An 18,450-nucleotide genomic window follows, 5' to 3' on the forward strand; every position below is an offset into this window, starting at 1 on the left:
TGCCCATTTCTTAGATAATATTTGACAATTTGGCCAATGTTTGACCATTTATACCTTTGACCCAGTAATGGTCTTATTACATGTTGTTTTATTTTAGAGGTATTAAAAAGTCTTAAAAGTCCTTGAATCGTCACTTGAGAAATGTGCAGATACCCTGTATACACTTATATACTGTGCCCTCATTGCATAATTGCCTATTGCAATTTTTTGGGCCAAATTGACATTTCTGCCTAGCTCTACTCTCCTAACACTGCTGCTTGTGCCTTATTGCCTATGTCCTTAGCCAATCAGAACGCTTGTTACATTCCTTTGGCAGAGTTGAATGTAACAAGCATTCTGATTGGCTGAGAATAGGCATTAAGGCAGGATGAATCAGCAGTGTTAGGAAGAGTTATTCAGATATAAATAAAGGCAGATAAACATGACTTAGGCAAAATGAATGTGTTGACTTTTTGAATAGTATTATATTTTTTACTTCCTTGCATTTTTTACTTCCTTCAAAATATGATACATTTTTTACTTCCTTCAAAATATGATGTAGGCAATTATGCTATGAGGCTAATGGTAGGTTGGTTTGTTTACTGTTGAGTGAGAAAACAATGTTGCACATTAACAATGGTGGAAAAAGTACTATTTGTTTACTTAAGTAAACGTATCAATACTGCAATGAAACACTCTGTTACAAGTAAAAGGGCTGACGTGGGTAATGTATGTTTTGTAATATGATCAAAATCTACAAAGTAACTAGTAACTAAAGGTTTCAAATAATTGTAGTGGAGTAAAAGTGCAATATTTGCCTCTGAGATGTAGTGTGGAGTAGAAGTAAAAGTACTGAAAATTGGAATTACTCCAGTAAAGTAAAAAATACCTCAAAAGTGTATGTTTTTTGTGTACAGGATTTTGCTATTATTGAATTTGAATCCTGAAAAGTTAATCTTTTGGACACTGTAAGTGGTTATAGGTGAATGGTGGAATCCTTCAATCATGGTTGGTGCAGCTCTGATATTTGACCAGCAGGTGGCAGCATGTGCATGTACTTCACATAGAAGTCAGTGAAAATACTCTGCAGTACACCACAGTAAAATGCTACTAGAAGGGAAAATCCACCCAGAAGCAGAACTTACATTATTGTCTGTGACTGACAGTGGTGGAAAAAGTACTGTAATTCTTTATTTAAGTAAAAGTACCAATACTGCACTATAGAAACACTCTGCTACAAGTAAAAGTCCAGAATTCAAAATTTACTTGAGTAAAAGTACAAAAGTATTGGCATCAAAATGTACTTAAAGTATCAAAAGTAAAAGTACTAAAATGTTTGAAAATAGCAGATCTATAAGCTCACAAGCTTGGATCGGCTATTTTCAAATAGCCTATGTATAAAATAGGGCTAAAGTGGTTAATGCATATTTCATAATATCATAATTTATATCTGAAAAAGAGATGTAGTGGAGTAGAAGTAAAAGTGTAGAAAATTGGAAATACTCCAGTAAAGTAAAAAATACCTCAACATTGTTCTTAAGTACATTACTTGAGTACATAGTTATTTTCCACCACTGCACAGGTTCCAGCAGAGCCTCACTGTACATGGGTTTACCAGGTTCCAAGCAGGTGGACGTCATTCTGGCCACGCCCATGGAAACATGTCACCTCCTTCTGAGTGTGTTGGAGGAGGTGCAGCTAGACAAAAGGTGTTCTGTTCATTTACAAATGATACGCATGCTGCCTGCACCTAACACAGGCAAGGGAAACACGCACGCACACGCAAGGAAAACACACACACACACACACACACACACACACACACACACACACACACACACACATGCACGCATGCACATGCACAGTCTCACACACACACACACACACACACACACACACACACACACACACACACACACACACACACACACACACACACACACACAGAGGCAATGAAATGTACACCACTTTGCCCTCAGGACGTTGGCTTCCATTATTTCAGCAACAATTCAAAGCACAACTGAAAAAACTAAAAGAAAGTCCCCGGCACTTTTCCATCCAAAGTGACGCCCTTGGCTTACAAATGAGTCAGAATGTGTCGTATAGGAGCTACAGCTACAGCCTACTGCCGTAATGATAAACATGTTGTTTATAATAGCAGGGCTGTCACGATTACTACTATACTATATTGCATACTATATCATATTATATTATATTATTGCAGTAATGTGATATATAGTGATATTTATGTACGGTATTTTGTACTCATTCTTGTTATTGTTTTCTTGTCTGTATTTATTTTCAGAACCACATACTCCCATTGACCCAAAGGTCATATTCACACTCAATGCCTGTATCAATCATCCACCTGCATGTATGTGCCTGTACCATACCTGCAGTGCTGATTTTGACAGAAAACTTGGATTTAGTTTTAGTCATGTTCTAGTCATCTGAAATGTTTTAGTTTGTGTCTAGTTTTATTCGACTAAATATCATAAGACTTTTGTCGACTAAATCTACAGTTGATTTAGTCGACTAAAATGTATTTTGGCGGTGCCTTGATGGTGATCGTAATGGATGATTTTACACAGGATGCGTGCGGAAAATAGACGATCTACAAGCTCACTGCGACGAGCTTGTAGATCTGCGCAACCAACCAAACACAAAATGACTTGTCTTTTAGTTCTACTGGATCTCTTCTCCACTAGATCCCTCACTGACATTTTAGTCTAGTTTGTATTTGTTGACGAAATTGTCAATATATTAAGTCTTAGTTTTAGTCATCTTAGCGTAGCTTTTATTTCGTTTTTGTTTCGTTTTCGTCAGTGAAAAAAGGTAGTCGACCAACATTCTTAGTCATAGTTTAATCGACGAAGTCAACACTGCCTACCTGTGCCTATAAAACCCTAAGTAAAGCTGCCATAAAAAAAACTCTTAAAATCTCAAATTATGTCAAATGTGTCCAGACCGATGCCCCGGGGGTGAATGAAGCTTAACCCTATAGAGCAGGGGTTTTCAACCAGTGGTCCTTGGGGGGGGGGGGGGGGGGGTACCAGGGGGTCCCCAGCTAAATTAGATAACATGGCGTCACAATCTTTTTAACCACTTAGCTTTAGCCGTTCAAAAATAGCAGATCTACAAGCTCGAGCTTGTTATTTTTGAAAAACCCTGAAAATGTTGTGCATAATACTGCATAATCTTTGAATATATATATATTTTTAAAGCAAACATTTTTAACTCAAATTGCTTCTGGGGGTCCCTGCCACAAAACATTTTCAGGTGGGGGTCCGCAGCCAAATTTATATCAATTTAGGGGTCCTTAATTGGCACGAAAAGGGTTGAAAACCACTGCTATAGAGTCTCCGTACACAGTCCTTTACAAAACCTCCACGATAATTACAAATTTAAGTTGACGATTAATAATTGCGATTAACAATGTAATTGTGTTTTTGCCGTTTGAACATTGGAACATGTGAATACAATATAAAGGTTTTGTTTGGTTTTTAGGCTTCATGATCACAAATTGCACTGAGCAGATATGACAAATAACTTAAAGGTAGGGTAAGTGATATTTTTGGGTTAAAACAAAAAATATTTTGTTAAAAGGTTAAAGCACTATATTCTGATAGTAATCATTGCTATAGAGTGTTTGTTCAGTAACAGGAGTCTCCCCGTCTCTCCAGCTCTTTAATAAACAGAAAATACAATTTCCGGTAGGTGTCAAAATCTCAGCCAACCAGGAGAAAGTACCCATTTTTAAGCTTCATTTGTATAGTGTTCCAGTTCCAATTTTGCCTGCTCATTTATTAGTGTCATCACTTCCAATTCCACTTGTTTAATCTATATCCTGATTGAGTTCTCTATCCTGATTGGATACAATTGGAAATGAAACTGAACCTGAAACGAAAAATGCATTTTCTGTTTAATAAAGAGCTGGAGAGACAAGGAGACTCCTTTTACTGAACAAACACTCTATAGCAATGAGTACTATCAGAATATAGAGCTATTTAACACTTAATTTAACCAAAGAAAATCACTTACCCTACCTTTAAATAATATACAAAGAAATGACTGACGCATTTAATAATATACTTTCAAGAAAATGTAAAAAGCTGATCTATAAGCTCACAACACGTCACAAAGTGACGTGTTACTGTGTCGTATAGACGTAGATTAAGCATAGTTTGTTTTGCGGGATGCCAGACACTTCTGTCAGCCTATCTGGTGACAGCATGGACGTCAGTGTTGATTTTGACCGCACATTATGATTCAGTTTTAGTCATAGTCTTTTGAATAACATTCCATACAGTTTTAGTCACATTTTAGTCATCTGAATGAATGAATGTTTTTGTCTAGTTTTAGGCGACTAAATATCATAAGATTACAGTCGACTAAATCTACAGTTGATTTAGTCGACTAAAATGTATCTCGGCGGTGCCTTGATGGCGTCGTAATGACTGATTTTGCAGTTGGTTGCATGTTGAAAATAGCAGATCTACAAGCTCACAACGCGTCGCAGCGCAACGCGTTGTGAGCTTGTAGATCTGCTATTTTCAGAGCGCAACGCCGAGCGCAACCAAACAAACATGACTTGTCTTTTAGTTCTACTGGATCTCTTCTCCACTCGTCCCTCACTGACATTTTAGTCTAGTTTTTATTTGTTGACGAAATTGTCAATATATTTAGTCTTAGCTGTAGTAACCATAGCTTAGTTTTTTATTTAGTTTTTATTTAGTTTTGGTCAGTGAAAAAGGGTAGTCGACGGACGTTTTTCGTCATAGTTTTAGTCGACGAAATCAACACTGATGGACATGGATATACAGAAGGTCACGAGGGTGTGAATATAGTTTCTGTCGGGCAGAAACCTCTTTTCTCCATATTGTAACTTTTTGCGTTTTGTTTTGTTTTAAATTAACGTCCTACTTGATCATACTACAGCTACAGGATCACACACAAGTATTATAAAATAGCGGGCGCCTGCTGGCCTAGCGGTCCAGGCGCAAACCACATACGCTGGCAATCCGGCTTGACAGCGTGTTGCGGGTTCGACTCTCGATCCCGACGACCTTTGCTGTATGTCACCCCCCCCATCTCTCTCCACATTTCCTGTCAGCCTACTGTCCTGTCAAATAAAGGCACAAAAGCCCCCAAAAATATCTTTAAAAAAAAAAGTATCAAAAATAGCAGAGGCACAAGCTCGAGCTTGTAGATCTGCAATTTTTGCAAAAAAAAAAAAAAAAAAGGGAATCTCTGAAAATGAACAGTTTTGGACATGATGAGGTTTCCACCCGACAGAGACGATGTGAATAACACGTCACCATTCAAAAACAAAGTAACACATTTACTCAAGTAGCCTATACTGTACTTACTTACAAACAATTTCAAGGTATTTCTTTGACTTTACTTGAGAATTTCTCTTCCTTGATTCTTCACTACATCTCAGAGGCAAATGTGTTGTTATACTCCCCCCTACATTTCAGTCAGGAACACTCACGTCAAGGTAGATTTCAACATTTATTGCAACACACGGAATACAGTTAAACTTTGCGTTATTAATGGCTCCGCTCTTGGGATCTTCCCCAAATGTTTGCTTAAGCAGCATGCTGAGCAAAATCTGGGATCGCTATAAGCTAAACCTCCAGCTATACAAAGAGCGGGCCTTAATACAGTAACAGTTTGACTTGAGTCAGCACACATAAAATCACAATTGCATTTGAACCCCTCTGGGTCCTAGAGGCGGTTCCAGGGGGTCCCCGGCCAAATGATTGATAGTCACAGGAACCAATTGGCAGGGCCGCAGGAAGGGTAGTGCGAACGGTGCGGTCGCACAGGGCCCCGCGAACAGATTCACGTTTAGTAAGAGTTATACCGAGAAATAACCGCAAATAACCACCAAAAACTTGGAAATATCCGCCCAATCCCCGCGCGCCCCCCATCCCCGCGCGCGCGGGGATGGGGGCGCGCTGCGCGCGCGCACGCGACTTCGCACAGGGCCCCGCATTTCGCCCAGACGGCTCTGCCAATTGGGCCCTTGTGGATCTGAAACTCAGACACCATTTGTACACTCTCAGAGTTAGATGAACACTAACTAGTGTAGATTAAGGAGTCCCAGAGGTCAAAATGGTATCAAAATGGGGGTCCGTGGTCTAATGCATATCAAACCGGGGGGGTCTTTGAAATTAAAAAGGTTCAAAATCACTGCTATAGCCGTAAAAAAAAAGTCTTCTCTTATGGGGGTTCCCTGACGTATCTTTTCAAATGGGGGTCCGTGGGCTAATATGTATCAATTTTCTTTAAAAAAGCTCATTTTCACTAGTATTTTCACTAGTTTGGGTCCCGGGAAGACACTGGTTTTAGATGGGCACTGAGAGCATCTCAATCTACTGTATACTACAACATGTGACACACAAGTTATAGACATGTGTTTTTCTTGTCTTGCATCCGTACATTCATAATAAACCTGTTTCAACCTGGCATCCCTATTTCGGGGGCATGTCATTACGGGCGAAAAACAAACATTTTACTTTCCTTTTTTTTTTTCAAAATAGTGAAAATAATGGCTCTACAATAATGGCTGAGCACTTAAACCCTATTTTTCAAATATGGTTTAAGTGCTCATTTATTTTGCCTCCCCTGGGTTTTTCTTTCTTTTTTCTGAAATTACGCCTCTGCAAATAACTGTAGCGTTTACACACTGCCAGTGTTACATTTAACATTTGCTCATACAGTAGATGATATTACACAAAAATGGGTCAGAGAATCGGATTCGTTCTGATATCCCTACCGGCAACCCAAATCTGTTGGCCGATCCACACTGGAACCAGATTGGTTTGATAAGTCTGAACAGCAAAATACAAAACAAACAAAAAAAAAACATAGAAATACATTTTTTTGAATGAGATTTGAGCTGTTTGTGGCCCTTTTCTGCCTCAAATATCTCTATAGCTGTCTGTCCATGTCCCTACAAGCACAACACTTTGCATTGCGAAGCGAGCTTGTAGATCGGCTATTTTCACTTGGGCAATTTCTGTAAATGTTTAGATCTATTTTTTTTTGGGGGGGGGGAGAATTTCTACATGTCCTTACACCAATACATTGATAATAAAAAATAAAATGTACTTTTTGTAATTAATCATCATCTGTTTTTACGTCCGCAGACTCCTGTCCAGGACAAGCTTCAGACGCGTCTCCTGCAGGAGACTTTCTTTAAGCAAGTACTCCAGTACTTTAACTCCAAATATGACCCACCAGCTTTCACGTGTAGTTGAGTGATATTTGGCCGGCAGTACTTTGACCCAAGTACTGGGATTGAGTACTTTATCCACCACTGCAGTCTTGGCAACCGTAAGCCCTTACACTACCGGGGAAAGTAATGATAATAATAATAATAATAATATCACACCAATATATTACTTTACTGCCCAACACAGTCACACAGAAGTAAAGGCTGCTCGGTTTTCAGGGGAAAGTTGCTTTTTTACAAACACCCATTATTCTAATAGAATGTATGTGAGGGAAGCAGGGCCTTGTTGTGGAAGGGAAATAATAGGCGTGGATATTGTTACCAAGGCGTAGAGAAAGCAGAATGAGGTCGAGCATTGATCCACCACCCCAGAACAACACGGTGCTGTCCTGAAGTGGTGTGGCTGTCATTTGAACAGGAACACGGCGGACAGCACGGCGGCGGTCACATGTAGTAGCGTCACGCTGACTCGCGCGCCGCCGTTGCAGAGGTTCCCCTCGCAGCAGCTGACGTCGCCCGCCGTGCCGCCTCCCATCAGCGCCGCCGCGGCGCCCGTCGACATGCACACCGCCTGGGACGCACAGCCCTTTAAGGGGATCTTCATGTTGCCCACCTCCGCTGTGTGCGTGTGAGAAGAGAGAGAAAACACTAGTCAGTTAGACTGCCCCAACGCTCCTGATTTCGTGTATAGAGGGGCGGGTGTACAGAGCCGGCGAGAGACTGCGCCTGATCCCATTGGTTCACCGATCTGTCCGTCAACCCCCGCCCCGTTAACACAACATTACGAGCGACGCCCACTGCACTCTGGTTGGTTGGGAAGTGAAACACTTCCTCATACCGAGTACACCGACGGGCTGGGCCAGGCTTTTATTTTTTAGCAAAACTAAACAATAAAAGCCTGGAGATCGAGGCTACTAGTCAGTGTACCAGGGTTTTTCAAACGTGGGTGTCGTCCGTGGCACCCTACTTCAACTTGTACTTCAAACAACTTTGTTTTCCTTTCGGAACTTTGTTTGTGGTTTGTGGTTAAAACACAATGTACATAAAATCACAGTACATATATACCCAGGTCACTATAAAAACACATTAACAACTACTACTTAAAAGCATGATAAAATAATATAAATGATATGCAACCAATATTGTTTACATGTTTACTAGCGTCCAAGTGGAATAGGCCAAAGTCAAGTCCCAGGCGTGCCACCGAATCCCTTGATAATTATTTGGAATTAATCAATATCACTTCAGTTTAAAGGAATGGTATGCTACTTTCCCCTGTGTTTACATTACAAAACGATTGTTTTTTTTGGCCATCATTTCCGTCTATACCAGCAGTTATGAGCCTGTATTTTGGTGTTTTCACTGTTTGTTTGTTTTTTGGTAGACACAGGGATGTTTTTGTGCAACCAAAACAAACATTGAAAACACCAACATACAGCGAGAGGACAATGTGTTTCTGCAGGTAAACACCACCACACTACTGTATCCCTCATGTCCCGCTATGCTGGTATATGGGACATGATGCATGATGGGTAAAACAAACTGTATAGCTATGTTATGTAAACACAGGGAAAGTTACATATACTATGTAGTCAGGGGATATTAGCAGAATATTTTCCAATCTTGGAATACATTCCTTACCAAAAACAATCTTCACCAATGTGTTTTTTAAAGGTGTCTAGTAACACATCTCACAAAGACTGAAATGCAGTTTCCCTAGGAGAATTTTTGACAGCTCCTTAAAGTTGGGGTACCCACCATAACCTTGGTTAAAAAAAAATAAAAAATAAAATCACAATTTAATTCTGTTTTGAGTAGCATGTGAGGGGTCAAACTAGGGTGTTTTTATGATTCTGAATCCATTGTTTTGCACCAAAACCACTCCTTGGGCTAAAAACTGCCATAGCCATCCTTTTACAGGTATACTTTTTGTGTAAAAAGCCCATTGAGATTGGGCCGTTTTTAGCCCAAGGATTTTGGTGCAAAACAAATGCTTGCATTGGATTCAGAATCATAAAAACACCCTAGTTTGACCCCTCACATGCTACTTAAAACAGATTATTATAATTTTTTTAACCAAGGTTATGGTGGGTACCCCAACTTTAAGGACCTGTCAAAAATTCTCCTAGGGAAACTGCATTTCAGTCTTTGTGAGATGTGTTACTAGACACCTTTACAAATTAAAAAAAAAATGTGGTAAGGAAGATGTTTTTAATATCCCCTGACTAATGCCTTTAACCACTTAGTAAAATAGACCTGAGTTCCACTGTACTTTCTTGGTGCCTTCCTTTTCAATCTACACTAACTCTCTTTGCCAAAGATAGCTGATCTACAAGCTCACAACACATCGTGAGTTTGTAGATCGGCAATTTTTTTGGCAAAAGTATAAAGTTATTTTGAATCTGTCCTAATGGATATCCTCTCAAGTTTTCCTCGTGACATACTGTATCTTATGGAGAAAGATTTACATAATGCACCGTAATATGAATGTAAGGTAATTATGTCATTCAGGGGTGCCGTGGATGAAAATAATAATTGCAGGGCCCGGACGGCTGCCGTAGCGGTCCGGGCACCTCGGCTGCTAATGCAGCCTGACAGCGGGTCATGGGGTTCGAATCCCGATCCCGACGGCCTTTGCTGCGTGTCACTCCCCATCTCTCTCTCCCCATGTCCTGTCAGTCTATTGTATCTATCAGTAAAGGCAGAAAAGCCACAAAAAATATTTTTTTTTAAAGGTGGCCCCAGACAGTGTTTTAGGGGTTAAAGGAGTAGTACACCCCAAAAATTACTTTTTTCCCCCATCAATTGCACACCCCATGAAGCATTGAATTCATGGAGATTATTTAGTTTTTGTCGCATTTCTAAGCCAATAATTTGATGACTAGCGGCCTCTCCGGTAGGAGACTCAAAGGACACTCCTTTGCGTCTCCTACCGGATACATTAGCATCTTTCCACCGGTCATCAAATTATTGTCTCAGGATTGCGACAAAAACAAAATAATCTCCATGAATTCAATGCTTCATGGCGTGTGTAATTGATGGGAACTAAGTAATTTTTTTGGGTGAACTACTCCTTTAAGGTTTAGCTTAGGTTTATTGTTATTGTTATAGCTTTTAGGTTTAGGGATTACTGGGTTATATCGTCTCTTCAAATCCAAAAATTCGCAATAGCAGATCGACAAGCTCAAAACGTGTTGCTTTGCGCAGTATATCGAGCTTGTAGATCTGCTACTTTTGAATATCCAAAGACGTTTTAAATGCGTTCCCGGATTGAACGTGTTAATCTCACCAGAGACACAGAAGTCCTCGTCTCCCAGACAGTGTTTTAGGGGTTAAAGGGATATTTCAAAACTTAATTTTAACCATGTTAGATTCATCAAAAACACCCGTCTTTGGTTCTGGTGACTCATCCTGCCATCCTAATGCGTGAGGGGGCCGTGTTTTTTCAATAACTTTTTTCATTTATTTTTAATATTTTTTTGGGAAAATGAAGGAAAAAAAATAAATAATAATAATAATAATAAAATAAATGAAAAAAGTAATCGGAAAAACACGGCCCCCTCACGCATTAGGATGGCAGGATGAGTCACCAGAACCAAGGACGGGTGTTTTTGATGAATCTAACATGTTAAAAATAGAGTTTGAAGTTACAATGGGTTTGTATAGGAAGGGGGAGTGTCTGATAAAATGAATATCAAATATCTAAATAATGAATCAAGCAACTTAAAAACTGTCTGGGGGGCTCACAAAGGCCTGAGTAGATGATAAAATTACCCAAAGTTTTTTTGAAAGTGAAATATCCCTTTAAGGTTAAGCTAAGGTTTAGGATTACTGGGTTATAGTGTTCATCTCACCAGAGACACAGTAGACCTCGTCTCCCAGACAGTGTTTTAGGGGTTAAGGTTAAGCTAAGGTTCAGGATTAGGATTACTGGGTTATATGTTGTGTTAATCTCACCAGAGACACAGTAGACCTCGTTAAGGTTAAGCTAAGGTTCAGGATTAGGATTACTGGGTTATAGTGTTCATCTCACCAGAGACACAGAAGTCCTCGTCTCCCAGACAGTGCAGAACGTTCTCACAGTCCTCAGAGTCACAGTAGAAACATCTCCTTCCATTGGGCCTGGAGTCATTCAGGACTGGAAAGGAGACACCAGATCAGAGACACGTTATGATGCATGTCTGTGCATTCACACACTCTGACAGTACAATACAAACATTGGCTCCCCAGGGGTCCTTGCGGGGGGGCCGCGGTCCTACCAGGGGGTCCCCAGCAAAATGAGTTAATAAAAGCGTCACAATCATTTTAACCGCTTTATCCATATGTTATTACTTTGGCTATTAAAAAAATAGCAGATATACAAGCACCGAGTGCCGCGCTATGAGCTTGTAGATCTGCTATTTTCGAGAAATCTTTGAAAAAATTTAGCAAATCTTTGAATATATGTTTTTTTAAAGTGAACATTTGGAACTCAAATATTATGTGCCTCTGGGGGTCCCTGGAACACAATATGGGGGTCCGCGGCCAAATACATGTAATTTTTGGGGTCCTTGACATGAAAAACTCTGAGAACCACTGCAATAAAACATATCATTGCTGTCGGGTAGTTTAACTCTTTGAGTTTTTTAATTAATTAATTAAAATTTAATTAATTCATACTATACAGCGTCACTCAAAAGCATCAAAAGTAGCAGATGCACAAGTTCGAAATGCAGTGCAGAAGGAACACCTTTTTCGAGCTTGTAGATCTGCTGCTGTACTTTTGCTGTTCTTGAATGTGCATCCTGAAAAGGTAACAGTTACATAATGACGGAGACGTTAGAACCTACCCGGGATGTTCTGTGAGTTGCAGAGCTCAGTGGAACAGCACTGGCTGTTGACGAAGGTTCTGCTGATGCCATAGTTGACTGAGGCTGTGATGCACTGAAGAGGAGTCACACACGCTGTTAGGCTCACATCTGCCATCTGGATGCCACCTGAACACAACACACACACATCTGTATCACATCTGGATGCCACCTGAACACAATACACACACATCTGTATCACATCTGGATGCCACCTGAACACAACACACACACATCTGTATCACATCTGGATGCCACCTGAACACAATACACACACATCTGTATCGCATCTGGATGCCACCTGAACACAATACACACACATCTGTATCGCATCTGGATGCCACCTGAACACAATACACACACATCTATATCGCATCTGGATGCCACCTGAACACAACACACACACATCTGTATCACATCTGGATGCCACCTGAACACAACACACACACATCTGTATCACATCTGGATGCCACCTGAACACAATACACACACATCTGTATCACATCTGGATGCCACCTGAACACAACACACACACACATCTGTATCACATCTGGATGCCACCTGAACACAATACACACACATCTGTATCACATCTGGATGCCACCTGAACACAACACACACACATCTGTATCACATCTGGATGCCACCTGAACACAATACACACACATCTGTATCACATCTGGATGCCACCTACACACACACACACACACACACACACACACACACACACACACACACACACACACACACACACACACAACACACACACATCTGTGTCACATCTGGAATCCATCTACACACACAACCAGTGTTCCGTTACTGTAACGGAAAACTTTTTTGCGTAACGGAGAAACCTAACGCGCGAGTTTTGCAGTTACAATACTCGGTTACTTAGTTACCTTTTCCAAAATAATGGGATACTTTGTTACATTTAAGACCAATATTTGCCTGTTCTTGCTGTTGCCACAAAGGAAAAAGAAAATCCATCCGACGCATTTGCGCTGTTTCCTGATATACTGTATCACAAGCTTGTCTCGGTCAACGGAGACTTGCACGGATGTTACACGAAAATCGGTGACCGGGCCGGCAGTCTGTGGTGATTGCGTAAACATTCTATTCAATGGGTCACCACTTTTGGTGTGACGCGGCTGACGGTATAACTGGTCTTGTTTGCATTAATTTGTCGCACATGGCAGAGATTGAGAGAAGACAGAGAGGTTGTCCTTTAGTACGGTCGTGGACGTATTCACTCTATTTTTGGATTTATTGGTGAAAGGAGGAGAACAACACTGGTGGTCACTCCGCTAGGCTGCGCTCTTGATTTTATGATGACCAAACGTCCTCACAGAGGGGTTTTAGTCGTTGGTAACACAAAAATGATCTGACAAGTTACTTTTCTCACAAGGTAATCCTGTAACGTAACAGAGCACTTTTTAATGGCAGTAATCCTGTAACGTTGCAAGTTACTTTTTAAAGTAGTGTTACCCAACACTGCACGCAACACAACACACATCTGTATCACATCTGGATTCCACTTAAACACATCACACATCTGTATTCCACTTAAACAAACACACACACACACACACACACACACACACACACACACACACACACACACACACACACACACACACACACACACACACACACACACACACACACACCACACACAAGCTTGTAGATCTTCCATTTAAAGAAAACATATTTTTAAAAATGTGAATGTTTTAACACAAATCTTGTCCCTGGCATAACATATTTTCAGATGGGGGTCCGCAAACAAATACATATTAATTTGGAGGGTCCTTCACCTGAAAACATTTGAGAACCACTGAGGCAAGCCCAAATAAGCAACTTCACTTTAGAAACAATCCCCCAAAAATGCAACCCGCAACTACTAATAATATTGTTTACAAGCGACTCTACAGAAAAACACTTATGACTAGTCACTTATGTCACTTATGACTAGGAAAAAAAATTGTTTCGCTAAATTAGACCTGCTGGTGGCGCTATAACAGGCCAATGTGAAAAGGATGGCATTTATTCCTCTGCCTAGTGGGAATGTGCGTTCAAAGTTGAAAACGGACCAATCCTGCAAACTTTGGAAACCAATCTTAGCCAATCAGGATGGAATATGGGAAATCTGACACATCCGTGTTGATCACATGACTATAGAGATACTGTGTACCGATTTGTGTGATGTTTGGACAAAATCTGTAGGAGTAATATAAAATAATCGGCCTCCTGGTGGCGCTATAACAGGCCAATCTGAACAATTTGGGGCCTTTCGGTCTGGCGGAGACAATAAGCAGACATAATAAGCTGAGACAATAAGCAGACATGGCAACAATGGTGCTGGTGTATTATCAAGCAGCATGTGTTATGTTCTGATGGGACACTGTGTCCTACTGCGCTAAGGTTCTGGTTATGATACATTGTAACATGTGCTCTTCTGTGTTCTGGTTATGATACATTGTAACATGTGCGTAAATGCATGATGTCATCACTCTCGTAAATGCCACACGTGCCAGCTGCTCTAAACATCTTCCCACAGGTATGCGTATATTGTAATAGGTATAGTGTTTCTATAGACCTTTACTGTACATGTCTATGGGTATGGGTATGGGTATAGTGTTCCTATAGACCTATACTGTGCATGTCTATTCAGTGATGATGTAGCAGCATGTGAAACATTGGCGGTGAACCTTACTTTGAAGATATTTAAAGAAAGGTTCGGATTATATGACTCATCGTGGTGGAAAGTACTGTAACTAACCAAGTACTGCAGCTGAGACCGATTTGTTTGTCTTTACTTTAGTATTCCAATTTACTTATACCTGCGTCCCCAACCAGCAGAAAATGAACGACTATTGATGCAAAATAAATCTGTCACGATATTCACATTAATAATAATGGGACTAATTACACGATGACCCCAGGCTACAACACTGATAATCGTCCCAGGTGCATCCATGTGATGTTTTTCTTTATTAGTTACTCTATTTATAGTGGCTCATAGGAATAGACTATGTGACAACCAGGAATAGTTTGGTGACCACCGGAGAGACGGGTGACAGCCGGAATGTAGCCGGCATCTCGGGAGCAGTATGGGTTAGCGCCCTCCACGGCAGTACCACCACGGCCCAAGAAACCATCACGCCAGAAGGAAATGTTTGGATCGGGGGGAGTCTGGTGCAACGCTCAGGTCCTGGACCTGGTGAGACGGAGGAGGAGCCCGGCCAGGAGGCCACCCACAGAGCCTAGTCCCTCCACGTGCCAGAGCCTCTCCTCTCCCCCGAGTCCCGGCAGAGTAGTTCCGGAGAAGCGGACTGAGTGGCCCTGTCTTTCCCTAAGAGGACTGACCGTGGGTAGCTACTGGGACGTAAGTCGGGGCTTGGTCAACCCCGGCTGGGTCACCTGGGCGAGGGTGTATGTTGTTGCGAGACCCGAAACACCCACTGACCCCAGGCTACAACACTGATGATACGATACGTCCCAGGTGCATCCATGTGATGTATTTCTTTATTAGGACTGGGGTTGAGGAATACGAGAAAATAGGCCTATGTTAGAAAATGAATATTCTTTACCTACAGATTTTTTTTGATCAATATCATCACAAATGCACTGTCTGTCCGTGACTAATACGTGTATTATGTTCTGATGGGCCCGCCATATGACCCCCATCCCACACTAAATTCTAAATAGACTTCTGTCATTAACATTCTCTGTAATCTGTTAAGCCTGATTGTTTATTCCTTGAGTCAGTTTTGTACAGACAGACAGACAGACAGACAGACAGACAGACAGGCAGACAGGCAGACAGACAGACAGACAGACAGACAGACAGACAGACAGACAGACAGACAGACAGACAGACAGACAGACAGACAGACAGGCAGACAGGCAGGCAGGCAGGCAGGCAGACAGACAGACAGACAGACAGACAGACAGACAGACAGACAGAGGCAGAGATAATAAACATGTGACCTACCCATGTATGACGTCAGTCTGGTGACTCCACACAGGTTGGACGCTGGACATTCCAGCTGTTTGTCCACACAGGTTCCTGAATGTCCATGAGTGCACTGGAAACATGTCAGCGTGCTGCCTGCATGAGAGAACACAACATGTCACTATGCTGCCTGCATGAGAGAACACAACATGTCACTATGCCACATCTATATCACTAGAGACATGAGTGTGCTGCTGGCTGCATGACAAAACCACAACAAAACAACCTTAACCACATGGGGAAAAGGAGGGAATCCTGGTCAACAAGGTACATTGTCCCGGTCAACTAAGTACCTGCTATTCTTAGTAAAGTGGACCTGGGTTTCAACTGTACTTTTTTCCCCTTTACACCAAATAGCTTCAAGATCGGTTATTTTGGGCTATTGTTCGCCCCAGACTGGATGCCGGGGTTCGATGGAATTGAATTGACATCCTTATTGACAATGCAATGCTCATATTATTTAAAAAGAAAAGTAAGGGGGGAAAACAGCATAGAGTTGCACACCACTGTGAAAAGGATAAACACAAAAAAAGCTAAGAGCGTATTACGTTTGTGGTCCTTTTGTATGAAATGGATTAAGTGGATTAAGTGTGCGTGTGTGTGTGTGTGTGTGTGTGTGTGTGTGTGTGTGTGTGTGTGTGTGTGTGTGTGTGTGTGTGTGTGTGTGTGTGCGTGCAGACTGTGCACCCAAACACACGTGGCATGTGTTCCACGTGGAGGGAGGAGTGCGTTATTGCGTTGCCGGGCGAGATGAATGCAAGTTTAAAATAAAAGGACAGCAATACAAATACATTTAAATATTATCAATTGATTTAAGACATATTTTACTTGACTAAAAGGGATGGTTGTAATACGTAGGTCCTGCTGCTGTTCATCCAGCTCTTTATAGACTTAAAGGAAACAATTCCGATTGTCATGTTAATATTTTTCTAATACGTACAGTAAATTAAGTACTAGTAATACGTCTGGAAATTGCTCTCCCTTAATGTCCCTAACTCCTTCATGTCAAGATTTATAGCAAAAAACAGGAGCAGAGAAATTATACTTGAACACTGATAGTTTTGTAAATATTCCCACGCATTGAGTTGCAGATTATACTCTTAAAGTAGTAGTAGTTCACCCCCAAAAATTACTTATTTTCTATCAATTACTCACCCCATGAAACCTTGAACTCATGGAGATTGTTTAGTTTTTGTCGCATTCCTGATTCAATAATTTGATGACCAGGTGGCTGGTCAGTAGGAGACTCAATTGAGTCTCAAAATGATTGGCTTAGGAATGCAACAAAACACAAAGAATCTCCATGAATTCAAGGCTTCGTGGGGGTGTGTAATTGTTAGAAAATAATTCATTTTGTGGGTGAACTACTCCTTTAACCAATTAAGACCTGAAGCCGATTCTACAAATGTCCAAATCCCAACAGTATTCTGAAAAACGCATGTTTCTATATCAGTGGTTCTCAAACCTTTTCATGTCAAGGACCCCCACAATGGTATGTATTTGGCCGCCGACCCCCATCTCAAAATATGTTGTTCCAGGGACCCCCCATGAAGCAAAGATTTGAGTTAAAAGTGTTTAAAAATATATATATTCAAAGGTTTGCACAAGTTTTCACGATTTTTCCAAAAATTGCAGATCTACAAGCTCATAGCGCGGCACTCGGTGCCACGCTACGAGCTTGTATATCTGCCATTTTTGAATAGCCTCAGATCAAAAGATGACACAGATGCGTTCCAGGTTTTAGTGGGTTAAGTAAGTGTCTTGCACTAGCTAAAGAAACAGATCGCAAGCACAACATACTATAAACATTACAGTCACGTTTACACTAATTCTACGTCCGTTGACAGACAACGACACGCTCATGATAGAGGCGAACATAAAACGGAACAATGCTTGCATTGTTGGTTCTATCAAAGCCAGAAGGGTTTGCGCTGAGAAGAACTTGCCTTGGGTGAGAAACATACTCCACAGGATCAGCGTAACCAGATGCATTGTGACGAGGCTGAATGGAGGCGAACTGACTGACCCACGGGCTCCCTGACACACACCTTTATAAGTGAATACACTGAGGGGGCGTGGCTACCTGACACACGCCTTTATAACTGTAAACACTGAGGGGGGCGTGGTCTGACACACACCCATATAACTGTATACACTGAGGGGGGCGTGGCCTGCAGTGGCGGAGGTCATGTGGAGGGAGGGAGAGAAAGCATACAGTAAAGACACCTCTTCAGCTCACATGTATTATAATATGCCAAAAAAAAGTATTTTTGCCATTTTTGAATTTGAATCCTGAAAAGTAGTTTTGGACGTAATAAGGTTTCCACCCTACAGAGACAATATGTTAATTGTACATACGCTGATATTTA

General features: G+C 41.2%; 1 protein-coding gene across 1 annotated transcript; it reads right to left on the minus strand.

Moving 5' to 3' along the window:
- Positions 1–7,628: 7,628 nt before the first annotated feature.
- Positions 7,629–18,073, minus strand: LOC308084524 (urokinase plasminogen activator surface receptor-like; the record flags this gene model as incomplete). Its single annotated transcript, XM_080427190.1, has 5 exons — positions 7,629–7,840; positions 11,256–11,360; positions 12,052–12,198; positions 16,061–16,173; positions 18,024–18,073. The coding sequence occupies 5 exons, from the start codon at positions 18,071–18,073 to the stop codon at positions 7,629–7,631; spliced, it is 627 nt and encodes a 208-aa protein (XP_080283316.1).
- Between the last annotated feature and the right edge of the window lie 377 nt (positions 18,074–18,450).

This window comes from Gymnoscopelus braueri (genome assembly GCF_963280865.1).
Source record: "Gymnoscopelus braueri genome assembly, chromosome: 4".
Classification (NCBI taxonomy): Eukaryota; Metazoa; Chordata; class Actinopteri; order Myctophiformes; family Myctophidae; genus Gymnoscopelus; species Gymnoscopelus braueri.